The 25160-nt window shown below is 46.4% G+C and overlaps 3 protein-coding genes across 3 annotated transcripts in view; all 3 read left to right on the top strand.

Moving 5' to 3' along the window:
- Window positions 1-13285, top strand: part of Cfap70 (cilia and flagella associated protein 70) — a 68489-nt gene extending 55204 nt beyond the window's left edge. The window contains exons 21-29 of the mRNA XM_051142678.1: window positions 856-924; window positions 1476-1634; window positions 2725-2846; window positions 4793-4945; window positions 5901-6062; window positions 10014-10103; window positions 12298-12399; window positions 12799-12846; window positions 13059-13285. Coding sequence (XP_050998635.1) covers window positions 856-924; window positions 1476-1634; window positions 2725-2846; window positions 4793-4945; window positions 5901-6062; window positions 10014-10103; window positions 12298-12399; window positions 12799-12846; window positions 13059-13139 — 986 coding nt within the window. The 3' untranslated portion in view covers window positions 13140-13285. The remainder of the gene's footprint in view (window positions 1-855; window positions 925-1475; window positions 1635-2724; window positions 2847-4792; window positions 4946-5900; window positions 6063-10013; window positions 10104-12297; window positions 12400-12798; window positions 12847-13058) is intronic.
- Window positions 13286-15497: 2212 nt separating this feature from the next.
- On the top strand, window positions 15498-17395 carry Mrps16 (mitochondrial ribosomal protein S16). The gene is made up of 3 exons (XM_051142670.1): window positions 15498-15663; window positions 16591-16851; window positions 17244-17395. Exons 1-3 carry the CDS (start codon window positions 15651-15653, stop codon window positions 17372-17374), a joined length of 405 nt encoding a protein of 134 aa, XP_050998627.1. The 5' UTR covers window positions 15498-15650; the 3' UTR covers window positions 17375-17395.
- A 2907-nt stretch (window positions 17396-20302) lies between these two features.
- On the top strand, window positions 20303-24249 carry Dnajc9 (DnaJ heat shock protein family (Hsp40) member C9). The gene is made up of 5 exons (XM_051142662.1): window positions 20303-20609; window positions 20784-20924; window positions 21008-21262; window positions 23421-23507; window positions 23821-24249. Exons 1-5 carry the CDS (start codon window positions 20430-20432, stop codon window positions 23935-23937), a joined length of 780 nt encoding a protein of 259 aa, XP_050998619.1. The 5' UTR covers window positions 20303-20429; the 3' UTR covers window positions 23938-24249.
- Window positions 24250-25160: the final 911 nt, after the last annotated feature.

Raw genomic sequence — 25160 nt, 5'->3', positions numbered from 1 at the left:
CATGGCTGATATTATCCATAAATAAACATAATTTTATCTTCTTCTCTCCCAATACTTATGTCACAATTTCTTTTTTGTTGTTTTTGGTTTTGGTTTTTGGTTTTTCAAGGCAGGGTTTCTCTGTGTTATCTTGGCTGTCCTGGACTTGCTTTGTAGACCAGGCTGGCCTTGAACTCACAGTGATCCACCTGCTTCTGCCTCTGCCTCCCAGTGCTGGGATTAAAGGCGTGCTCCACCACACGGCTCACAATGTCTTTTTTAAATGATTTGGTTTATTTTTAATTATGCGTGTGCCTGTGTCTGGGTCAGGCGTTCGTGCAGATGACTGCAGGAGCCTGTGGAGGCATGTGATCCTCCCTGAAGTCTGGGATGCTGAGAGCCTTGTAGTGTGGGTGCTGGGAGCCAAGCTCAGCTCTTCCCGGAGCTCGGGTTCCCCGCCCGCTGAGCCTCTTCTCCAGATCCCATGTTATCCCGTTATTTCCTCCAGTGTTGTCACCATTTCCCCTTTCTCAAAAGTTTCATCTTTTGTCATGTTGCAATTTCGGGTGTAATCCCTCAGCTTTCATCTCTCTGTCTCTCTGTCTCTGTCTCTCTCTCTTTTTTTTTTTTTTTTTTGGTTTTTTGAGACAGGGTCTCTCTGTGTAGCCTTGGCTGTCCTGGACTTAATTTGTAGACCAGGCTGTCCTGGAACTCACAGTGATCGATCCACCAGCCTCTGCCTCCTGAGTGCTGGGATTAAAGGCGTGCGCCACCACACCCGGCCAGCTTTCATCTCTTACCTGCCTGATGTTACTGGGTTTTGTTATTTTCTTTTGAGAATTTACCAAGAGGTTTTTCTTTGTTGTTGTTATTTAGGAATCAAGCCCAGAAGCTCCCACCTGCTGAGTCCTAGCTCCACATTGGAGATGCACTCCCAGCCCCAAGGTCCTTTTTGTTGTGTTACCTTTCATTGTTTGTGCCTTCGTCTTTTTGTTTGTTTGCTGTGGTCTCTTTTCTCCTCTCTTCAAAGTTGGAAGTATTTTAGCAGGGGGAGGGGGGCGTATTTCCTCCTCTCACCTTTCCTCAGGTTCCTGGCTTCGCAGATCTTCTGCGTTCAGTTCCACGTGTCTCTCTGTAAACTGGTCTTCTGTACTTGTTTCCTGCTCAGCCCTGAAGGAAGCTAAGGAGGGCCCGGCCCCTTGAGGGCTTTTCTGTTGTCTGTGCTGCACCTTTCTTCTCTTGTGGGTTCCTGAGGCTGTGGATCTAGCAAGTGACTTGTGTGAGTGTGCTGTGTGGCATCTCTCTCCCTGGGACCCGAGGGCGCACGCGGAAGGTGTGGAAGGCATCTGTGTGCGTTAGTGATGATGTCCACCTGTATCCTAGTCCTTCAGGCAGTGTGAGAGGATGCCTGTCTTACTGTTTTTCCATCGTCTCTCCTATAACCTTTCAATGCCAGAAAGAGGAAGCTCCTTTTCATCACGATCTAATCTATTTAGGACCAAGCACTGTGTTGTCCAGTCTAGACGAGTTTATTGAAGAGTCGTCTAAGGCACAGTCTGAGTCACAAGAGCCAATAATGACCTTACAACCTCAGGAATCTTCTCTTGCCCAGAAATCATCCAATGTGCTGTTAAAGGAGCTAGTAGTAAAAAAAGGTAAATAGGAGTCAATACTTCCTCTGGAAAGAGATATAAACCAACCGGGCGAGCACGAAGGCTCTTGGAATTATGACAGTGGGGATCCAGATGTTTGAAGTTACACTGCCCACACGTGACATTAGTCTAGGGTCTGAGCTCTAAATTCCATGCTGAGACTCCTTTAATAACTATGGGTTTTATTTTGTTTCTTCAAGTAGCTAAGTGAACTGTAGTTTTCCAATGAGTCTTCATTTTCAGAATATAAGCTGTGTTTTAAACCCAAGGAGGCCTGAATACTTCTTTAAATTAATTGGTTAGTGTATGTTTCTGTGAGTGTGTGTGTATGTCACGTATGTACACACACATGTGCATGTGGAGGCCAGAGACTAACACCAGATATCCTCAGTCACTCTCCATCTTGGTTTGTTTGTTTTTGTTTTGGGTTTTCTTGTTTGTTTGTTTTGTGGGTTTTTTGTTTTGTTTTGTTTTTTTTTTTTTTGGAGACAAGGTTTCTCTGTGTAGCCTTGACTGTCCTGGACTCACTTTGTAGACCAGGCTAGTCTCAAACTCACAGCGATCTGCCCGCCTCTGTCTCCCAAGTGCTGGGATTAACGGTGTGCACCATCACCACCACCACCACCACTGCCGCCGCCGCCACTGCCGCCTGGCTTTCCACCTTGTTTTTTGAGACCAGGTCTCTTTGTTTCAGCTGTCCTGACTCGCCAGTGAGCTCAGGCACTTGCTTGACTTGGTCTTGCCAGTGATGGGATTCCAGTACCACACCTGCCCCCGGCTTCTTTTTTTTCCTCTCTCTCTCCTGTTTTTGTGGACGATGGAGGTCGGAACTCCAGGCCTTACTGATTCGTCTTTTCAGGCCCTTTTGAATAGTTTCAAATGCCTTTTCACGAGGTGGTGACCTACCTTAGAGCCACTAGTGCATTTACCTTGATGACCTTTGAGTCGGCTTTCTGTAGCATAGCTATTGCTTTCCAGATTCTGGTCTTTATCTCATCTGAGATCAGAATATTCTCCCTACCTTATTAATATGTCTGAGCGTCTGGCATATCTTATTTGTGTCTGGTCTTCTCTCCTGTCGATCTCTTTCCAGAAACATCAAGATGTCAAGATCTGTCAGCCTTTTTGCATCCTGCCCCTCAGGTTGTTCCCCAACCTCCCACCACAATATTCATGGAGACCATTCGCTTCTTGATGAAGGTCAATGCTGTCCAGGTCAGAATGCTTGGGAACTGGCGCGTCTGTGGGGGATTTCACTGAACTGTGTGTTCTACCCCCAGCAGTGTCTTGAAAGCTTAACTATGTGTGCAGTAGAAACCAAATATAATTTTTTGGTACTGAGGAGTGAGCCTGGAGCCTCCCACATGCTAAGCACACATTGCACCATTGAGTTCTGTCACTAATTCCTCAGCTGTACTTTTTGGGGTTTTTGTTTGTTTGCCTTTTGTTTTTGGAGACAGGGTTTCTCTGCGTAGCCTTGACTATCCTGGACTTGCTTTGTGGACCAGGCTGGCCTTGAACTTGCAGAGACTGGCCTGCCTCTGTCTCCCGAGTGCTGGAATTAAAGGCGTGCGCTACCACTGCACCAGGAGCCTGTTCCGTGTGTACTGGCCCACATAAATCACAGGCAGAGTAACTGGAGTTAGTCTTCTTTCCAGAAAAGAAGTTCGTCCAATTAGCACATACCCACATGAAGAGGTGCTGTGCACAAGGGGTGGGAGGGAGGGTAAAAAATAGGGCCTGGTGGAGTTGATGCTGACCCTGCAGGCACACACCTCACTTTGAGGGCATGCAATCTCAAGAAAAGGCAAGAATTATCGACTGGGTGGATGTGGGGCACATTAAACAAGAGCCTTTCACACCTGAACCTTTGCCAGCAGGAGCACAAACTCTCTCCTCAGTGAATAAATCCATCTCCCTAGGTCAGAGCGCCAGGAGGCAGCTGCCCTTCAGGGTAGTTTCCTGGGAAGATATGTATAAGGCTTCTGTATTGCAGGCTAAGGCACAAATGGACTGCAAGATCAGCGGAGGGTGTCACGTCTGCTTCGCAAGCACATCTGACTGCACCAGATTTTCAGCCTTTTTAATTGTGGGGGTGGGGAGAGAGAGCCTCAAGTGCATTGCTTTGGTAAATGGATATTTTTAGTGCTATGGCAAAGGCAGGAATTTATGTTTGTGAATTCCCAAGTCTTAGCATTTTAGAGAGATGGGTTTTGCCTCATTACACATTTCCTTAAAATGTCAGCTGTTTGAAAATGTATTTTGGTGCTGGCAAGGTGGCTCAGAGGTTAAGGGCACTGAATGCTCCTCCAAAGGTCCTGAGTTCAATTCCCAGCAGCCACGTGGTGGCTCACAACCATCTATAATGTGATCTGATGCCCTCTTCTGGCCTACAGGCATACATGCAGCAGAGCACTGTATACATAATAATAAATCTTTAAAAAAGAAAGAAAATGTATATCATGTATAAGCAGGGAGCTTGATAAAGTGCCTCTGCCTGCACCCAATAACTGCAGTCCGAATCTCAGTCTTCATGGCCACCAGGCCTGCACCTTGCAGTACTGCAGTGTGTTCACTTAGAAATGCTGTTGTTCAGTCAGGCGGTGGTGGCGCATTCCTGTGATCCCAGCTGTCAGGAGGCAGAGGCAGGCAGATCGCTGTGAGTTCGAGACCAGCCTGGTCTACAAAGTGAGATCAGGACAGCCAAGGCTACACAGAGAAACCCTGTCTCAAACACACACACACACACACATATATATGAAATGTTTATGTTTGCTGACTGAGTTACTTGTACTGGAATGTGAAGTACGAAGTATGATGTTCTTTTGTCCCGTTGCCTCTGAGATGATCCTATTTCTTTACAAGACATCCTTTACCATTGGAGCCAGACTCCCTCCACCCTGAAAGCAATTCGACTAGCACAGGCACTCATTTTTATGGTTCTTTTTAATTTATTTATTATTTATTTATTTATTTATTTTTGGTTTTTCGAGACAGGGTTTCTCTATGTAGCCTTGGCTGTCCTGGACTCGCTTTGTAGACCAGGCTGGCCTCGAACTCACAGTGATCCGCCTGCCTCTGCCTCCCTAGTGCTGGGATTAAAGACGTGCACCACCACGCCTGGCTTATGGTTCTTTTTTAACCATTGGGTTTCCTTGCAGTTTGTGCACAGAGTGCTGGCCCATGAGCTGCTGTGCCCTCAAGGTGGACCCAGTTGTGAATATTATTTGGTTCTGGCCCAGACACACCTTCTCAAGAAGGACTTTGCCAAAACAGAGGAGTACCTTCAACAAGCAGCCCAAATGGACTATCTGGTACTGGGTTTCCTAGATAAAGCCTTTTGAATGAGAGAAAGGATGACAGGCCTCTTTTTTTGTTTTTGTTTTTGTTTTTTTGAGACAGGGTTTCTCTGTGTAGCCTTGGCCATCCTGGACTCACTTTGTAGACCAGGCTGGCCTCTAACTCACAGCGATTTGCCTGCCTCTGCCTCCCGAGTGCTGGGACTAAAGGCGTGCGCCACCATGCCCGGCATGACTGGCCTCTTAAGACAGAGAAAGCAGGACACAGCGATGTGTGTCTCAGCTGCTCGAATGGCTTGAGCTCAGGAGCCTGAAGTCAGCATAGGAGCACAATGATACTGTCTCAAGGGAGATAAAGTAGTGGTGCCATATCCCAGGGAGGCTTCTGGCGCGCGCGCGCGCGCGCGCGCGTGTGTGTGTGTGTGTGTGTGTGTGTGTGTGTTAATCACGAGCTCTACAAAAGATAAAGAATGGGTAAGGCAGTCATTTAGAAGGAGTTGCTAGTTATTTCAAGCTTCTAGACTTCTGTTTTCTCCTAATAGCATCATCCTGGTTATTGTTGAGTGTTTGACTTAATATTCACCCCAAGACAAAATGGCCTTGAGGAATACAAGAATGAGAGCACAGCCAGGCGTGGTGGTGCACGCCTTTAATCCCAGCACTTGGAAGGCAGAGGCAGGTGGATCGATGTGAGTTTGAGGCCAGCCTGGTCTACAAAGCGAGTCCAGGACAGCCAAAGCAACACAGAAAGACCCTATCTCGAAAAACCAAAAGAATAAATAAATAAATAAATAAATAAATGAGAGCACATCCAGGAATATACTCCCTAGTGTGACTAAGACAGTTCTTTCTGGGTGTGTGCTCTTAGGGAAAAAAAGGAAAGTAATATGCTGATCTAAATGTAAATGTTCAACAAAATTCATTAGGGACATAAATACCAAATCTCCCTGCATGTTCTTTGTGTCCTCAGAACCCTAATGTCTGGGGTGTGAAGGGCCACCTCTACTTCCTAAGTGGAAACCATGCTGAAGCCAAGGCATGCTATGAGAGAACTATTAGTTTTGTAGTTGATGCTTCTGAGATGCACTTCATCTTCCTACGGCTGGGACACATCTACCTGGAAGAGAAAGAGGTAAGGGAGACAGAAGGGTAGGAATGCAGGGTCCAGGCCTGGCAGTGGCTATGGAGAAATGTAGCTCCGCACTGCCACCTAGGGTAACTTGAAGAGCTTCGGTCCTCTGTTGTCCTGCACCATCATGACCGTGCCCCCCTCCCCCGCCCCTTTATTAGGGGCCTTCCGTTTAGGTAAAAACCACATACGTCTGTGACCACACTGTGGAAAAAAAATTCAGAACAAGTCAGAATGAAGCAAAGTTAGGGAGCTTAGTGATAGAAACACAGAATAACACACCATTTAGTTACATGTGAGTGTGGGGAGGAGAGAGAAAAACTGACTTAAGAGCAACACACACACACACACACACACACACACACACACACACACACAGCAGTGCGCATCCAAAATGGGTATGGGTTTCTCAGGAGATCTTTCTGGATGTCCTTATCATGTCCATATGAATGATTTTGGAATGTAAGTTTTAAAAGCTTTAAAGATTAACCAACTTAGCCGGGCGTGGTGGCGCACGCCTTTAATCCCAGCACTCGGGAGGCAGAGGCAGGCGGATTGCTGTGAGTTCGAGGCCAGCCTGGTCTACAAAGTGAGTCCAGGACAGCCAGGTCTACACAGAGAAACCCTGTCTCGAAAAACCAAAAAAAAAAAAAAAAAGATTAACCAACTTTGTTTTTTTTTGTTTTTTTTTTTTTCTAATAATGGGTTTAAAAATTAAATAAAAATTATGAGTTGTTGGGCTGGAGAGGTGGCTCGGTGGTGAAGTGGCTAAAACATGGCATACACGCTCAACCTCCTGCAGAGGAACCCTAGTTGGATCCCAGCACTTACATAACAGCTCGCACACATCTGCCAGAGGATTCTAATTTCCATGAGCTCCTGCATGCACACAATACATACTCAGGCATACACACATGCACATAAAGTTAGGTATTTTTAAAAACATGAGCTGGTTTGTTAAACTTGAGGAATTTACTTTTGGGGCTTGAGAGAAGGCTAAGCAGTTGAGAGCACACACTGTTCCAGAGGACCCAGGTTCAGTTCCCACATCAGGCAGCTCACAGCCACCCATGACTCCGACTTCAGAGGATCTGAGTCCCTCTTAAGATGTCCACAGGCACCAGCATAAGCATGGCATACAATCATATGCTTATGCATGTAAATAAACATGGTTTTATTTTTTGTTTTCGAGACAGGGTTTCTCTGTGTAGCCTTGGCTGTACTGGACTTATTTTGTTGTAGGCCTTGAACTCACAGAGATCCACTTGCCTCTGTCTCCCTGAGTGCTGTGATCAAACTGGCTTATATACATTTTTAATCTTTAGCCAGGCAGTGGTGGCACACTTCTTTAATCCCAGCACTTGAGAGCAGAGGCAGGTGGATCTGTATAAGTTCTAGGCCAGCCTGGTCTGCAGAGCAAGTTCCAGAACAGCAAAGGCTATAGAGAAAGACCCTTGGAAAACCAAACCAAGCAAAACACACATCATAGCAACAAAAGAGTGCATTCCCAGCACCTACATGAGGCCATTCAGAAACCACCTGTAACTCCAGTTCCAAGGGATCTGACATCTCCAGCCTGCATGGGCCTCACTCATATACACCAGGCACACATACATGTGATTAAAAATAAGACAAATCATTTTAAGAAAGGATTTCCTCTTTTAAATGAAATTGACAGAGTTTCCTGAGGAACATTTTTTAGGTTTCGGGATGAGAAGGGAGTGTCAATGTACTCAGGACCCTTCTGGTCCTTGGGAAACATGTCATCGTTTTTAGCATCCTTGTTTGTCTCTAGGGAGATAAGCACTATCTCCATAGGTGGTCTCAATTTTAGCACCTGAGCTGAAGTTCCTAGCAGATTCTAAACAGGGAAGTTTTTTCCTCATGTCTCCTTGAGGCTCTCCTGTTCTCTTATCCTGCTTCATAGCCATCCTAAAGAACAGTGCCATGATCCTGACATCTTTATACCAGTGGGAAAGTCGTTTGCTCAGCATTAGGGACCCAGTAACTAGTGTAGACATGAGAGTCTGCTATCAACCACCGTGCTACTAAAAAGTTATTATGAACTTAATGAATGTTGTTTTAACTAGATATAATATTAATACTAATAGGAATTTTGAGACAATAGAAACATTCTTTGGCTTAACTAAGATAACATGTCCTGGGATTCAAAGGGACTTCTTCAAACTTCTTCCCCAATACAGAGCACTAGGTCTAATCTGACTTAAGCTAGCCCCACCCTATAGGCCACTCTAACCTGACTCTAGAAGTCCCTCTGCCCCAAGAGCCTTTACAACAGGTAGAGGTGGGAGTGGGGTAGGCTTGCTATTCTATGAAACTTCAAATACATGCAAAGCATCTGGACCCACCTAATGGTCTCACCACTCTGCTGCAGGCGGCTTCACTCCCTGGTTTTGTTTTGTCTTCTTCTTCCCTTTCCCTTCTTCACCCATAAATGTCTGGGGTTTTTTTTTTGTTTTTTGACCTTTTTTGTTTGTTTGTTTTTTGAGACAGGGTTTCTCTGTGTAGCCTTGACTGTCCTGGACTCTCTTTGTAGACCAGGCTGGCCTCAAACTCACAGAGATCCGCCTGCCTCCCAAATGCTGGGATTAAAGGTATGCGCCACCACCACCCGGCAGATGTCAGGTTTTTTTATTTAGCATATTGACCAACAGGAACATGAAGGTACAATACATGACAGTGCACACAGGAAGGCTAATCCAGGTCTGAGAGAAACTGTAGCTTTATTGCAGTGAAGTAAATAAGGAGAAAATTTCTTTGTGCTGGAGAGATGGCTCAGAGGTTAAGAGCACTGTCTGTTCTTCCAAAGGTTCTGAGTTCAATTCCCATCAACCACATGGTGGCTCACAACCATCTTTAATGAGATCTGTTGCCCTCTTCTGGTGTGCAGGTATATATGCAGGCAGGGCACTGTATACATAATAAATAAGTCTTTTTTTTTTTTAAAGAAAAAAGAAAATTTCTTTTTAATGTCATGGCAAGCTGCCATCTTCAAGGCAGCTAGTGGCGTCATGGTTACTAGGAACCAGTTCCTTGGCTGAACACTCAGGGTCAGTCAGTTCTGTAGGTACCAGACAAGATTTAGTCACTGGTTCTTATATCCTTTGGAAGTTTCACTTTAGAAAGAGACAGGGTCTTGCCAAGTGGGGTAGTGTGTGCCTACAACACTCAGGAGGCTTAGGTAACAGAATTGCTTGGTTCCAGAACTTTTAAGCCAGTCTGGGGAAAATACTGAGGTCTCGTCTTAAAAACAAACAACAGCAAAGGAGATGATGGGCTAGGGGCATAGGACATGTCTATCATGACCATGGCCCTGGGCTTAGTCCCAAGCACCACATAGCACCAGGCATGGTGGCACATCCCTATAAGATGTGCCCTAAAAGAAAAGAAATGTCATCTTATGTTACAAGACTGTCCTTGAACTGCTGGGCTCCATCCTGTTACCTCAGCTCTTGGAAGCTGAGCAGCTAGGGATAGAAGGATTGCATCGGGGTCCAAGTGTGATTTTTGAATTTCTCTAAAAGTCTCTGTGGCACCTTGAAGACTTTTCTGATATTGGAACAGGTTCTCAGAAGGACCAGAGAGGCTCAGTGTCTGCCATCCTACCACACGATCCCACTTCTGAGTGAAAAGATGAGATCCGTAAAGTCTAGACAGAATTCACGTAGCCCTGGTGCTTGCCGCCCAGAATGTGTAGTGTAACTCCCGCTGCAGCTGCAGCCGCGTCCTTGACCCGCTCCCAGGTCAACCCCGCCCCTTCCGTTGGCTTCCTGTCTCTCCCCAGTCCTCTTAGCAACAGCTCCTTTAAAGTATTCATGAAAATGCCATCCAGTCTCGCTCACTTCCAGATTTTTCTGGGTGGAAACTGCCGAGAAGCTCATCGTAACCTTGGCAACACTGTGTCTGAAGCCTAACGGTACTTTCTGTTGACAGTATGACATGGCGAAGAGAACGTACATGCAAGCCTGTAAGAGAGCGCCTTCGTGTCTTACCTGGTTAGGACTAGGAATTGCCTGTTACCGGGTAAGGGCAGAGGCCTGATACCAGGCCCGGGTTCCATGGTCCTCCACCTAAGCTGTGGGTTTCGTGATGCTGTGGGATGGCAGTCTGCTCTAATGGAAAAAGTGTTCTTCAAAGTCGTTCACGAACTGAATGAAGCCTAAGAAAAAAAAATCTGTGAAAAAACTTACAAAAACCTAGCATGAGACATCTGAGATGTAAAGAGACAGGAGGGAGCTCCCAGGGCCACACAAGGAGCTATAGTGTCAATGTTTTTTATTTAGTTATTTTATTTTATTTTATTTTTAAATCAAGGACAATTTGACAATGTCCTTAGTTGTAAGGAAAAGAAAATGCCTTCTACTTCACCCTGATTTGGCAGCCATTAACTTTAGGTCCTCATTATCTTCATCTTCATCTTCATCTCTGCATTTCCCTCAAGTCTTTTAAAGCAAATGTCAGATGTGGACCTCTCCTCTGCAGATCTGTTTCCATGGTCAGACGTGGACCTCTCCTCTGCAGATCCGTTTCCATGGTCAGACGTGGACCTTTCCTCTGCAGATCTGTTTCCATGGTCAGACGTGGACCTCTCCTTTGCAGATCCGTTTCCATGGTCAGACGTGGACCTCTCCTCTGCAGATCCGTTTCCATGGTCAGACGTGGACCTTTCCTCTGCAGATCTGTTTCCATGGTCAGACATGGACCTCTCCTCTGCAGATCCATTTCCATGGTCAGACGTGGACCTTTCCTCTGCAGATCTGTTTCCATGGTCAGACATGGACCTCTCCTCTGCAGATCTGTTTCCATGGTTAGACTTGAACATAATCCCTGTCTTCCTAGTACCAAAGACGGGATCTCACATATCCAGGGTGGTCCCAGACTCACTAGATAGCCAAAGATAACACTGAACGCATCATTCATCTTACCAACCAATGCTGAGATTACAGACAGACAACAGTGTCTACCAAAGCCATGAGGTTGTTGGTGTCTGTCTCAGAGTCCCTTCACGAGGCCAGGGACAGCACCTTCAGAGCTGTAAACATTCAGGAAGCAGAGGCGGGTGGTTCTCTATGAAACCAAGGCCAGCCTAGTCTACATAGCAAGTTCCAGGCCAGTCAGGGCTACTTGAGTGCGCCCTATGCCTTTGTGCTTAGTCCCTTTATCTCTCTTGACCTTGTTCACCTAACAAATTGTTTACTTTCATGGTCCACTTTAGTGAGGCTATCCTCCAGTCTTTAAAACATTGAAAAATTTTTTTATATATGTCTTTTATATCCTTCAGTCCTGAACTAGATCTCATACTATTTTTCTTTGTCTCACCTCTCAATCATAAGTGAGCTTTTACTATAGAAATATTTATTTTGTAATGGAACCGTTTATGTAGTTCATTTTTCATTATATTTTTCACATGTCTGCCAGTGAGGACTCTGAGGGCAGGGGCTGTATATGTGCATACATATTTTTATTCTCAGCATCAAATATATTGCTGAGCACAGAACACATCCTCAGCAAATGTAGGTTGGTTGAATACAGTGTCTGAAAGGCCTAAAGTGGTTGAAAAGTTGTGCTTTATCTTTTCATGGGCTTAGAAACTCACAATTCTTTAAAAATTGAAAAAAAAAAATCTAGGCCTGGTGGCTCATTCCTAAAACCCAATGCTTGCTTGGCTGAGGCAGGAGGATAGTTTCAAGTTCAAGGATACATAATGAGTTTCAAGCCAATCCTGTGAGTTTCACTAACAGAAAGACTCAGTCGCTAAACAATTTTAAAACAAAAATAAGGGCCTGGAGAGATGGCTCAGAGATTAAGAGCACTGTCTGTTCTTCCAAAGGTCCTGAGTTCAATTCCCAGCAACCACATGGTGGCTCACAGCCATCTATAATATGAACTGATGCCCTCTTCTGGCCTGCTGGCTCATATGCAGGCAGAGCACTGTATACATAATAAATAAATGAATCTTAAAAAAAATAAATCAAACAAAGTTACTTTATCATGGGGAGGATATATATATATCCACCCACAAATAGTCTATTAGTAGTTAAATAATTATATAGAACATATAAAATATATGCTATATATGACTCTAGAGACACAGATGCATTTTGAGGTTTTGTTTGAAAAGCACTGGTATAGGTCGTGGACGCCTATCGATTAGATAGCTGACTCTGGCCAGTTTAAGTGAAAGGCATTTTAGACTATGTCTCCCATCTCTCTCCAGCTGGAGGAGCTCACCGAGGCTGAGGATGCCCTCTCTGAAGCCAATGCACTGAATAACTACAATGCTGAAGTGTGGGCTTATCTGGCTCTAGTCTGCCTGAAAGTGAGTGCTTCTTACTGTCCCTCCACAATGCCCTTTCAGGGATCCACAAGCCTTTAATCCCAGCAGAGGCAGGTGGATGTCTGTGAGTTTGAGGCCAGCCTGGTCTACAAAGGGAGGCCAGGACAGCCAAGGCTACACAGAGAAACCCTGTCTCAAACAAAACAAAACAAAACAAAACAAAACAAAAAACAAAAAGCCCATTCAGGGATCAGGTAAAGGCCTGAGTAAGAAAGAAAGGTAAATTGGTGAACAAATAGTAACAAGGTGATGAGCTCTGGATTTGCCATTGTACTGAGGACAAAGGAGACGGCAGTGTTGGGCAGCCCCTCCATGAAAGGAATGTGCTTAGTCATCGTTGACTCACATTTCCTATGACAGATGTGCTGTGCTTTTCCTCAGGTTGGCCGACAACTGGAAGCTGAGCAGGCCTACAAGTACACAATAAAGGTACGAGCTAGTAGACTGTGAGAGCTCTCAGTGCCTGATGGATTTTCACCAAGGAAGCCAATACATTCTAAGTCTCTAGGAGAGCTTTCAAGACGTCCAGAATATCGGAAAGCCTCCCCCTCCCCCCAGTAAATTTGGAGCCTCATTCATTGGGGGTCTTTACGGAAACACAGTTCGTTGTACTTGACTTCATCCCTGCTTTGTTTCTGCAGCTGAAACTGAAAGATGAGGCTCTGCTTGCAGAAATCCACACTGTACAGGAAATGGTTGGCTTTGGAAATCCATCTTTCTGACTGCTGAACCAGTGGATATTTAACATGGGACCCCAAGCATCTTTTATTCCCAAATTGTCACCAGATGAAACCTGCCCATCCCCCCCACCCCATTAGCAGTTGACTGTAAATCAGATCACAATAAAATAAAACAAACTGTCAAAATGTATCCAGTGTGTTTCTGGAGTCTTATGTCACACATTATATTTATATGTTCTTATATAATATGTAACTAATTAATAGACATTATTTTGTGATTAGGTTATGGCACAATGGTGTGACTCTTAGAATTTCTGATGAAAGCTTATCAGATCATTCTGGAGGTGATCCCTGGGGGTAGTCAATTGCCAAGGTTCTTGGCAGCTTTAGGGAATTAAGGCATCATCTTCAAAGGTGGGCCCAGAATCCCTATGCTGTGTCACTCGGTAAGAGAGCAGAGGATATTCTAGTGGGCTAAGCCTTTTGGAAGAGCTAAAAGAGAGGCCGTTGCTCAAGATAGAGGTGCCAATTTCTTTAAATTAACCAGGAGTTTCTACATGGATCTAAGTCAGGAGAGTAGCTTTTACACACAGCTATGTAATCAAAGATGCAAATTTCATGAGTGAAGTCATAATTCCAGGTTTCAAACAGGACAAAGAAGCTGGAGAGATGACTCAGAGGTTTAAGAGCACTGACTGCTCTTCCAGAGGTCTTGAGTTCAATTCCCAGCAGCTACATGGTGGCTCATAACCATCTATAATGAGATCTGGTGCTCTCTTCTGGTGTGCAGGTGTACATGTAGGCAAAGCACTGTATACATAATATATACATTTTTTAAAAAAAGGACAAAGAAATTAAACTTTTTGTAGTAAAGGCAGAAATAAAAGGGCTTTCCTCCCCATTTCTTTTTTTAATTAAAGTTTACTTTATAATTCAGATTACATTCCGATTGTTACCCCCTTGCAATCCCCACCCTCCCTCCCTCCCTCCTCTGCCCTGTTTCCCTCCCCTAGACCTCTGACAGAAAGGGGCCACTTCCCCCCTATATGACCACAGCCTATCAGGTCTCATCCTTGTAGCCTGCTTCCCCTTCCTCTGTGTGCCGCCCATCCTCCCTACCAAAGGGAAGTGGTCACATTGGGGGCACCAGAGTTCCGTGGCAGAGGCAGTCCCAACTCTTCCCAAAACTGTGGAGAATGAGCTGTCCACTGGCCAGATCTGAGTCTAGGTTTACTGAATGCATTGTCCTTGTTGGTGCAATAGTTTGTGTAGCCCCCCTGGGTCTGGTCCACCGGCCTTGATGGCCCCTACCCATTTATTAATGGAGTGATTCCTTCTGTGAGTGTGGGAGGATAAGAGTCATATTAATAAAGAACACAAACTATTTATTTATTTAGAGTTTTCAAGACAGGGTTTCTCTGTGTAGTGTTGGACTCTAGAATCCACTCGGGTAGGGGGTCGTCGTGAGAGACCACTCGAGGACCACAGTGTTGATGCAAAAGCACAAGGTTTATTGTCAGGTCAGGGGGCCTCAGCAGGGAGGGAGGCACCCTGAGTCACTGCTACAAGCTATTCTTAAAGGCTAAAACCGCAAAGGTTAGGAGGGGCTGCGTGCCCTATGTTAGGATTGGCTCTGGTGGTCGCTAGGGGTGCTTGTCTAAATGTTATTGGCTATTGCCGGGGTCGTTGGTCTTGGGGGCTATTCTTGGCACGGAGGGGTGTTGGGGAGTTTCCAGATGGTACTTTTCTGAAAATTGTTTACCTTAGTTGAAATTGTTTATCTCAGTTGGCCACCTTGATCTCAGAAACTGAAGCTGGCCTTCAATTCTTTCTGGGTCAGTTTCTCAAGCTTGTCTGGGTCATGTTCCCAGGCTTAGGCTGAGAGAGGGAGCCTTACAGTAGCTCTGGTTATCCTGGCCTCGCTTTATAGATCAGGCTGGCCTCGAACTCATAGATCCCCCTAAACGCTGGGATTACAGGCATGGGCCACCATGCCTGGCTTAAACTAGTGATTTTTAAGAGTGCTCTTCGCTCTGTCCTTTATGAAGTCTTCCTGAGGAAGGGACAGTTTCATCCGGGCTGTGTCCGGTCCCGCCCGGCTTCTCAAGTGCACCCTCTGCCAGCCCACCAGACTGATCGTCAGGGCCGCCTAGGCCAGCGCTCCTTCCCATCCCAACTGGCGTGGGAACTGCGGCAGGTCCGTGGTGTTTGCAGAACACTTAACGCCCAAAGAGACAGGCACAGCCGTCTAGCGATAAAGTCAACCACCGCAGGAACTGAAGCTAACAACAGCCAGCAACCCACGCCCACTGACACACCTCTTCCGCAGCAGTCAACTAAATCCCGGGAGCCTTGTTGCAGTCCGGTACCCATAGAAACAGAAAGCGGAAGGGGCGGGTCGAGGGGCCGGCCGCTTCCGCAGAGCGCTTTCCGGCTCTGGAGCGGCGCGGCGCTCGCGGCGTGTGTCTGCGTGGCCGCTTGGGGGCGCTCTACCAAGGCTCGGTGGAGCGGGTCTGCGCAGGCGGACAGCCGGAGATCCGCTCGCCGGGCACCATGGTCCACCTCAGTGAGTGCGCGTGGGCTTCCGGGAAGGTGCGGGCTGGGGCAGCCGGGGCTAGGCGAGGCCGCGCTGCCTTACAGCGTAGCCTCTTGTCGGTCCGTTTTGCTTTTAGACTGGGTCTCACTGTGTATGTAGTCTTGGCTGACCAGGAACTCGGTAAAGACAAGGCAGGCTTCGAACTCACAGACAGGCGTTTGCTTCTGCCTCCCCAAGACCCTGAGATTAAAGGCGTGCGTAGCCATGCCCAGCCTCTCAGTTTGTTTGTTTGGTTGGTTTTTCGAGACAGGGTTTCTCTGTGTAGCCTTGGCTGTCCTGGAGTCGCTTTGTAGACCAGGCTGGCCTCGAACTCACATTGATCCATCAGCCTTTGGCCTCCCAAGTGCTGGGATTAAAGGCATGCTCCACCGCCGCCTGGCCCAACCTCTCAGTTTTTACCACAAAATCGTAGAAATCGTTTTGCAGGTGAGGCAGGCACCTAAGGGTACAACAAGGTCACAGTAAGTGGCAGGTACTTGTTACGTAGATTTGGGGAAAAGGAGGTATGTCCTGTTTGGAGTGGTTGAGGGGAGTTTCGCAGAAAAGATGGTACCTAAGGTGGAAGGAATAGATTGGAAGTGCAGTAGGAGGAGGAATTGCACCTTTACCTAACATGACACACACACACACACACACACACACACACACACACACACACACACACATATATATATGTTTTTTTTTTGAGCTAGGGTCTCTCTGTGTAGCCTTGGCTGTCCCGGACTCGCTTTGTAGACCAGGTGGCCTCGAACTCACATTGATCCACCTGCCTCTGCCTCCCAAGTGCTGGGATTAAAGGCTTGCGCCATCACCCCCGGCAATATGACCTATATTAAGTGATCTGTTTTTTTTTTTTTTTTTTTTTTTTTTTTTTTTGGTCCATTTATTACTCTACAGCAACCGTTTTCTGCAAAGCCTACCGCGGAGGCCACCTAACCATACGCCTTGCTTTGGGTGGCTGCACCAACCGGCCTTTTTACCGCATTGTCGCCGCTCACAACAAGTGTGCCAGGGATGGCCGCTTCGTAGAGCAGTTGGGCTCCTACGATCCACTGCCCAACAGTAACGGAGAAAAACTGGTTGCCCTAAACCTGGACCGGATCCGGCATTGGCTTGGCTGTGGGGCTCAACTCTCTAAGCCTATGGAGAGACTTCTGGGTAAGCCATCTCTTAGTCAATTTAAGAGATTTTATATTGGGTCAGCTCTAGGAAAAGAACAATTTTCATTCCATCCAAGCTTCTCTGGACAGGAGTGGAAGGTGTCATGATATAACTGCCATTTTTTAATCTGGAGACCCCCGTAGTGGACTCCTTTAAAAGATGCCAAGTGACTGGGATTTTGTGCAAAAAAATTAAACCAATGGTCTTTGGTGCCGTCTGTCAGTTTGCCTTATTTATTTAAAGTAAGGAGAACGGTGTTAGGAAGTAGACAGCTTGGCAGGCCAGGAGCCTGCTTCTTACCTACGCTGTGGGTTAGTCAGGTGTTGGCCCTCAGCTCTGGGAAGCATTGGCACCTGCAATACTATAATCGAAACCCTGTTGCTTTTTAGGTCTTTCTGGCTTTTTCCCCCTGCATCCGATGATGATCACCAAGGCTGAGAGACTTCGGAGGAAGAGAGCGGAAGTCCTCTCAGCACTTCAGAAAGCACCGTCAGAGCCCAGAGAGACAGAAGCAAGCTGACTTCAGCGAACCCAGCTGTGGCTCTGCACGCTCAAGGCCTGCAGGACCCTGTTTTGTTTTGGGTTTGAGGGTCAATAAATGGAGTTTCCCAGTCCTCAATCTTTCGGCATATCCTGAACAGGGGTCAGACGGAGACCAGTTTTTGTCTGATGGCAGAACTGGGTGTAGGTGTCTGCTAGGCTTTCCTGCCTTATCTTGTGACAGTCGGTGGTGGGTACTGGGAGGTTTAGGCTTTGGGTTAAACCCTGTTCACGTGGGCAGCTTTACAACCTGCAGTCAGATCCAGTTCTTTCCTGCTTCAAAGCCCTCAACCAGAATGTGCGTGGCCCATTCAAAGGTTTTCTTTAAGACAGTCTTACTGCGGCAGAGCTTGTTATATGTGATATGTAGACCAGGCTGACCTTGAACTTGCTCCTAGCCTCTTGACTCCACCCTCCTGAGTGCTGGGATTATAGGTTCAGCCACTATACCTGGCTCAAATATTTCTTTAATCACTTGGGATCATCCTAAAGCTCAAGAAGACAGTTGCCTTATTTATTTTTTTGTTTTGTTTTGTTTTCATTGTTATTGTTTTGTTTTTTGCAGAGCTGAGGACCAAACCCAGGGTCTTGCTAGGCAAGCACTCTACTACTGAGCTAAATCTCCAACCCCCAGTTGCCTTGGTCTTTGTTAGTGGGATTTATATTGTTTTCTCGGCTCATGGTCTCAGGTTTACAAAGATAGTTGTAAAAGTTGCTCTGGGGCTTTAATAGCCTATCTTTTGTTTGTTTTTGTTTTTCTGAGATAGGTTTCTCCATGTAACAACCCAGGCTGTCTTGTGTCTTTTTTTTTTTTTTTAAATCAACAACAGTTTGAAAATGTCCTTAGTTATAAAGAGAAGAAAATGTCTTTTATACTAGGTTTGCCTTGAACTTGAGACATCTACTTCTGCCTACCTAATGCTAGGAATTAAGGGGTGTGCCACCACCTTCTGAGAGTAGTTAGGAAGAAGCTAATACAAAGCCTCTCCACTTAGCAAACTGTGTTGTGGAGTTGCTCATGTATTACGTATCCCAACTGTAAGTCGGTTCTACCCATGTTTACACATGGGGAGGGAGGCTGTAGCAGTTTGATGTTCAGACTCCATATACCTATCTACAAAGTCTTTCCCTACATATAATGCTGCCTATATGAAGGAAAAAATAAGAGGGCTTCTCCAAAGTCTACTTTAAAGATTTATTTATTTATTTATAATGTATACAGTGTACATCTGCACGCCAGAAGAGGACACCATGTGGTTACTGGGAATTGAACTCAGGACCTTTGGAAGAACAGCCAGTTCTCTTAACCTCTGAGCCGTCTCTCTAGCCCCCAAAGTCAGTGATAAGAGGCCCAGGAGATGGCTCAGGGCGTAAAAGTGCTTTACCATGCTGTTCTGAGATGCTGAGTTCAAATCCTCAGAACCTGTGTAACAGCCAGACAGGAAGTAGAGTCTGCAATAGTAGCATCCTACAGGGTCCTGGGAGGGAGAGGCAAAGGAATCCACAGACACTCACAGGCCAGCACCGAAGATCCGATCTCTAGCCTCCACATGTGTGAACATGCCCACTTTAACTCACACAGTGATATGCACACATACACATCACACAGAAGAAAGTCAGTGATAAGAGTTGCATTCGGGCCGGGTGTGGTGGCGCACGCCTTTAATCCCAGCACTTGAGAGGCAGGCGGATCGCTGTGAGTTCAAGGCCAGCCTGGTCTACAAAGTGAGTCCAGGACAGTCAAGGCCACACAGAGAAACCTTGTCTCAAAAAACCAAAAAAAAAAAAAAGTTGCGTTCGGATATTGTGAGATTGTATGAAATGAAATCTAACACCTGCTTCACCTGAACAACAGAATTCTACAGCTGTAGGCATGAATTACATGTCTGTCACATGCTGGATAACGTAGGTTTCAAGTTCTAGAGTAATGCTAAGGTGCCGGGAGTTTAGAGAAGCTTCTAGGGCCTGCTAGTGTTCTGGTCTGTCTTATTATCTGCGTTCTGAGAACAGTTACTAGCTAGTGTCCGCTCTGAGGTTGCTCTCTGATGTTGCTGGGTTTCCTTCACTTGTTATGAGGGGACTTTGAAAGATGGACGGGACTGACTTTAGTTAGCTTTAATTTGAGATCTGATCCAGGGAACAGGTTGAGTCAATATTATGTCCACCAAACGTGTGAGGTGACTGGAGCAACAGAGTGCGATTAATTCTGTGCTGTCAAAGATACACATTCTGTGAGATAAAAGGTATTAAATGGGCTGGAGAGATGGCTCAGAGGTTAAGGGCACCGACTGCTCTTCCAGAGTTCCTGAGTTCAATTCCCAGCAACTACATGGTGGCTCACAACCATCTATAACATGATCTGATGCCCTTTTCTGGCACACACACACTCTTCTGGTACACACCCGTTGTTTTGTGCATTTTGTTTTTGTTCGATACAGGCTTTTTTCCTGCAGAGAAGTTGAGCTTGTAGTTATTACTGCTTTGAGGATCTCCTTAATATTAACCTTTGGGTTGAGCATGTTAAATTTACCAACGCTGATACATGACCACTTGTATTATATTTTACTTATTTTGTGTCATATTGTATGTATGTGGATGAGAAGACAACTTGATGGAGTCTGTTCCTCCACCCTATGCGTTCCGGGGGTCCTCGGGTATGGCGGCAAGTGCTCTAACTCGCTAAGCATGCTCGCCAGCCCGAGTAACTGCTTTCTATTGGGAAAACTTTGGTTCTGTTACATACTTTCATGTGTCACGGAGCTTCTGCGCGGGGAACGTGGAAAAAGTGCGGCTGTGGCGGGCCAGGAGAGCGTGCTCCCGCCCTTGGAGACGCCGCCGTCCCGATGGTAAGGGCGGTACTTCTCCGGCGCGAGCGAGCCCGCTTTGCGGCTGCCGTAAAGCAGGCTGGCCCCCGCCCCTTGTGCGCCTCCTGTGACGCAGACACCCAGGGTTTTTTGGGCGGGAAAAGGCGGCGGGCGGACCTAGCGGCTGTGGGCACAGGTTCCCGGCGTTCGCCGAGCAACCTTGTCCCCGGTATGGGGCTGCTGGAGCTGTGCGAGCAGGTATTCGGTACCACCGACCTCTACCGGGTGCTGGGCGTGCGGCGCGAGGCTTCCGATGGCGAGGTACGACGTGGCTATCGCAAGGTGTCCCTGCAAGTGCACCCCGACCGTGTAGATGAGAACCAGAAAGAGGATGCCACCCGCCGCTTCCAGGTAGGTGGGCCCGCGTTCGGAGGGCCATCCGGACTGCTCTCGCTCTCGCGGGGGGCTCCCCCACTCCTGGAGCCGCGCCCAGCCGATGCTCTCGGCCTGGCGTTTTTAAGCTTTTCTAGCCGCACGGTTTCAGTGGGAGGTTCAGGGTGACTTTTGGGTGCTCTCTGCCTGCAGATCTTGGGAAGAGTCTATGCGGTGCTGAGTGACAAGGAGCAGAGAGCAGTGTATGATGAGCAGGGGACGGTGGACGAGGACTCTTCTAGCCTCGACCAAGACCGGGACTGGGATGCGTATTGGAGGTTACTCTTTAAAAAGGTAAAGGGCTTTATTGACTCTAATTCCCATCGCTCAGCTCACAAGTACAATCGCGAGGTTAAAGCAATGTTCTTTGTTGTTAGATATCGCTAGAGGACATTCAAGCTTTTGAAAAGACATACATAGGCTCGGAAGAAGAGCAAAATGATATTAAACAGGCCTATCTGGACTTCAAGGGTGACATGGATCAGATCATGGAGTCTGTGCTTTGTGTGCAATACACAGACGAACCCAGGATAAGAAACATTATCCAACAAGCTATCGATGCCAAAGAGGTTCCGTCCTACAATGCCTTTGTCAAAGAGTCTAAGCAAAAGATGAATGCAAGGAAAAGGAGGGTAAGTGTGAATGTTGTTCCCGTCGCCCCTGCTGCCTGCTGGCCTGCAGCACTGAGCTAATTAGATGATCAGGAAGTTGGCTGTGTCGTGCTGAAAATGATTTCACTTGATGGGTTGTTTGGGAGGCCTTGTAGCTTTTCTGTGTGGAGTTGGAGTCTGGGTACTTAGCAGAGGCTGTTGTCCTCGCATGGGTGAGGAACAGAGAGAAGGACGGTAGCGACTGTGTCTTGTTAGAAGTACTGGATGATGGGCGGGGTGTGCTGGTGCTCACGGCGCTTGAACATGGAGGAAGCTGAGGACGGCCACTTTTTAGGTCAGGCTGTGCTGTGTGGAACAGTGTGCCATTGGTTGACTAGTGTGTGGTAGGTCCCCAATTCTCCCACCCAGAAGAGGGGGAGAAAACACAGATTTTTTTTTCTTATCCTGTAAGATAAGACTTATAGGAAAGTAAGTCCTAAATGGGCATGTACTGCACTTACAGAGACCCAGGTTCAATTTCCAGGGCCAAGGTTGTGTGGCTCACAACTGTCTGGTTTCTGTGTGACTGTTGTCTCTCCAGTCTCCACCTGCTTTTTCTTTTTCTTTTGGTTTTCTGTTGTTGTTGTTGTTTGTTTTGTTTTGTTTTGTTTTTTCTTCAAGACAGGGTTTCTCTGTGTAGCCTTGGCTGTCCAGGACTCGCTTTATAGACCAGGCTGGCCTCGAACTCAGAGGGATCAACCTGCCTCTGTCTCCCCAAGTGCTGGGAATTCAGGTGTGCACCACTGTGCCCTGCACCTTTTTCTTAAAGCACATATGAGGTGAGTCTTTGTGCCCCCATTCTGAGAATGCAAGATTGTCCCTATTAAACCAGGGTTGGTGGAGATGATGGCCAGAGAATTCAAGGTAGCAGACATCTTTTTGTATGCTCTTTGGGAAAGTTACCTTTGCTTGCTGTTAAAGCAACAGTTGCTTCATCTTGGCTCTCAGAATTAGAGCTCCCCAGGGGAGCAGGCAATTTAAGATTTTAGGTGTCTGGTGGGTACTTGAGTTGGCTTTTTATGTGGCTCAAGTGGATGGAGCTTTTAGATACAAAAACATGCAAAGAGAAAAACTGACCTTTGTGTTTTGGGTGAGTTGGGGTGAGGGCCTGCGTACGGAGGAAAGACTGCCATGTCTGCTGTTCTGAGGGAAGAGGTGAGAAGATACCAAAGTCATTTTGTTACAGGGCTGCATCTGTGTAGAGTCATGCCCACTGCGTGCTAATCACTCTTAGTAGGTAAAACTGAGAACAGCTGCATTCTATCAGGATTTTGGTTTGAGAAACTTAAGAGTTTGAGAGAAAATGAGAGCTTGAAAGCTGTCCAACCAGGGTTAGGGACTAACGGATGCTGAATTTTAAGAGATGAGAATAAAACAAAACTTGTTTTTGTTCTGGAATAACAAGATGCCATCTTATTAATCCCAGTATTAATGGAAAATTTCGCTACTTTAGGAAATTTTACAAGGAGTAGGGCTTCAGGTGTTCAATTTTGTTAAATGAAGGCAGCTTTGAAATGAGGTAAAGAAAAGCTGAAACTGAATTTGCTAGTTTTTTCTAAGAAAACATTTAAAATTTGTGTGTGTGTGTTGGCATGTTTGTGTTTGTGCCTCGTGAGTGTAGGTGCCCACGGAGATCAGGAGAGGCAGTTGATTCCCAGGAGCTGGAGTGACAGATGGCCCGATGTGGGTGTTGGGCACGTGCTCTGAAAGAGCAAGAAGTGCTGCCAAGCGCTGAGCCGGATAACCAGCTCCAGAGAAAGCCTGTACATCACTGCAGCTCCCAAGGCTGTTGCCAGTGCCCTGTATAAAATGGGGTTTCAGATGGAGACCCTGAAGTGCCTGGTGCCTGGCATCCCTTGTGAAGCTATCCCTGCCTCTGTGACCTTTCCAGTTCACCTAGGTGCTCTTCCTTTGTGTCACGCTGTGGTTTGTGATGCCAAAGTACTTGTGCTTTCTAGGACTAAAACAGAAGGGAGTATTGGAACCAGACTGCTTGCCCTGGGCAGTGTTTGAAAACCATGTGTAATTTTATTCATATAACTCTAGTTCTGGAAGGGGCCTTAATATTTTCTTTATGGGGGAGGGGAGTATATTTCTGTCATTTCTTGGTTGCCATGGTCTGATGAAAGTTTCTGTTCAGGCTCAGGAAGAGGCTAAAGAAGCAGAGCGGAGCAGAAAAGAGCTGGGGCTGGAGGAAGGAGTGGATAGCCTGAAAGCACTCATCCAGGTAAACATGGCAGGCTCCTCCCACAGGCCCGTCCTGGATGCTGTGGGGAATGTATTCCGGTGTTGTTTCTTTCTTTTAGGGTAAAATTACACATCTTTTTGGTTTTTGAGAATGTACACTTCAGTAATTTCACCCCTCCAAGTTGTATAGCTGTCACCAGTGATTCTGGAATAACGTTCCATTGCAGAGGCTGCCCAGGCCCATTGGTAGTCACTGGTGTCCTGTCCTTACCCACCCCCTCCCAGCTGTGAAATGCTTTGTCTCAGTGGACAGTTGTTGCATTTTGAAAGCTGTGTTTTAACTTCTCAAACAGAGCAGACAAAAAGATCGGCAAAAGGAAATGGACAATTTTCTGGCTCAGATGGAAGCAAAATACTGCAAGCCTTCCAAAGGAGGGAAAAGAGCGGCTGTCAAAAAGGAAAAGAAATAATGTAATAAGAGTTTTCCTCTCGTTGGGTCCTTCTGTGTCAGTGGTGCTGTGGTAGACAAGGTGAAGGCAGCCATTAACCTGACCGTGAGAGAAGCTGTGTGTCCTGTCTAAAACACACCGATCACCTAAGTAAGCCAAGCAGGAGTCATCAGCCTGATCTGTAGCATTTCTTAAACTCACCTGACATTGTGTGAGGGTTTCGTGTGAAGATGTGTGCGGTGGTGGTTGGGAGGGTGGATTTGACATCTGCTTCCGTGGGTCTTCTGCCCAGGGAGCTCTCTATAACACGGTCTCTGGACTGCTTTTCGCTGGTGTGCATGCACTAAAGAGAGGCTGTACCTGTGGGGAACACCCTCAGAACACCTACTGAACAGCTGTCTTCTAAATAAACGCTAGTATGCTTTGGTCTTAATAATCCTCGCAAATCCTCTTTTCTTGTTCTGCTGTTAGGTTTCATCTTCTGTCCCTTAGTAGGAGATGTGGGTGTTCACGGTACTGCAGATTGTTCTAAGATTGTGGCTAAATAAATAAATAAAGAAAAGGTCTAGTGCATTATTTAAATGATCCCATTGAGCTAGAAAAATGGTTTTTTGTTTTGTTTTGTTTTGGGTAAGTAATTTAGTCAGCACTGCAACAGACAGGCTGGCTTCAGCACAGACAGATGTCACAGTCCTGTCCATGCTTGTCACTGGTGAGAGTGAGATTCAAACTCTTTCAGTTGTACGTGTTAGGTACACCAGGGTTTTGTGTGTCTTGATCTATTTTGTTGTTTGGTTTGTTTCAGATGAGTCTCATTGTGTAGCTCTGGGTTGCCTGGGTTTCTCTATGTAGACCTATACTCAGGTGGGGTTTTTTCTTTTTTTCAATACAGGATTTTTCTGTGTAGCCTCAGCTGACCTGGAATTTGCTCTGTAAACCAGGCTGGCCTTGAACTCTGCCTCTGCCTCCCAAGTAAGGATTAAAGGTGTGAGCCACCACTGCTGACTATACTTGGGTTTTTGAACATGAATGCTAACTAGCTTTGAGGGGGACACACACATGAAAGGGTGAGGAACTAGGCTGAATGACCCAAGGGCACTCTGAGCCACAGGTGTTTAGAAAGGTCACTCATGTAGATCTGATAGTTTATTCATTGTATGGATTTGGGAGAACAGATTTTCATTTACACCTTGAATTGGTAGTTATTCAGCACACAAGACACGCTGTGTTTGTAGTGCATGAAT

This window comes from Acomys russatus, chromosome 3 (genome assembly GCF_903995435.1).
Source record: "Acomys russatus chromosome 3, mAcoRus1.1, whole genome shotgun sequence".
Taxonomy (NCBI): Eukaryota; Metazoa; Chordata; class Mammalia; order Rodentia; family Muridae; genus Acomys; species Acomys russatus.
The sequence above is the reverse complement of the archived record's forward strand: the minus strand, read 5'-3'. Positions and strand labels throughout refer to the sequence as shown.

What these genes read in the sequence shown, in the direction of transcription:
- Mrps16 (XM_051142670.1), top strand. An exon ending in GCCTATGGAGAGACTTCTGG is followed by an intron (nt 16,852 to 17,243) that starts GTAAGCCATCTC and finishes GTTGCTTTTTAG; the next exon opens with GTCTTTCTGGCTTTTTCCCC.
- Dnajc9 (XM_051142662.1), top strand. Translation starts at nt 20,430, where the DNA reads ATGGGGCTGCTGGAGCTGTGCGAGCAGGTATTCGGTACCACCGACCTC. An exon ending in ATGCCACCCGCCGCTTCCAG is followed by an intron (nt 20,610 to 20,783) that starts GTAGGTGGGCCC and finishes CTCTGCCTGCAG; the next exon opens with ATCTTGGGAAGAGTCTATGC. An exon ending in GGAGGTTACTCTTTAAAAAG is followed by an intron (nt 20,925 to 21,007) that starts GTAAAGGGCTTT and finishes CTTTGTTGTTAG; the next exon opens with ATATCGCTAGAGGACATTCA.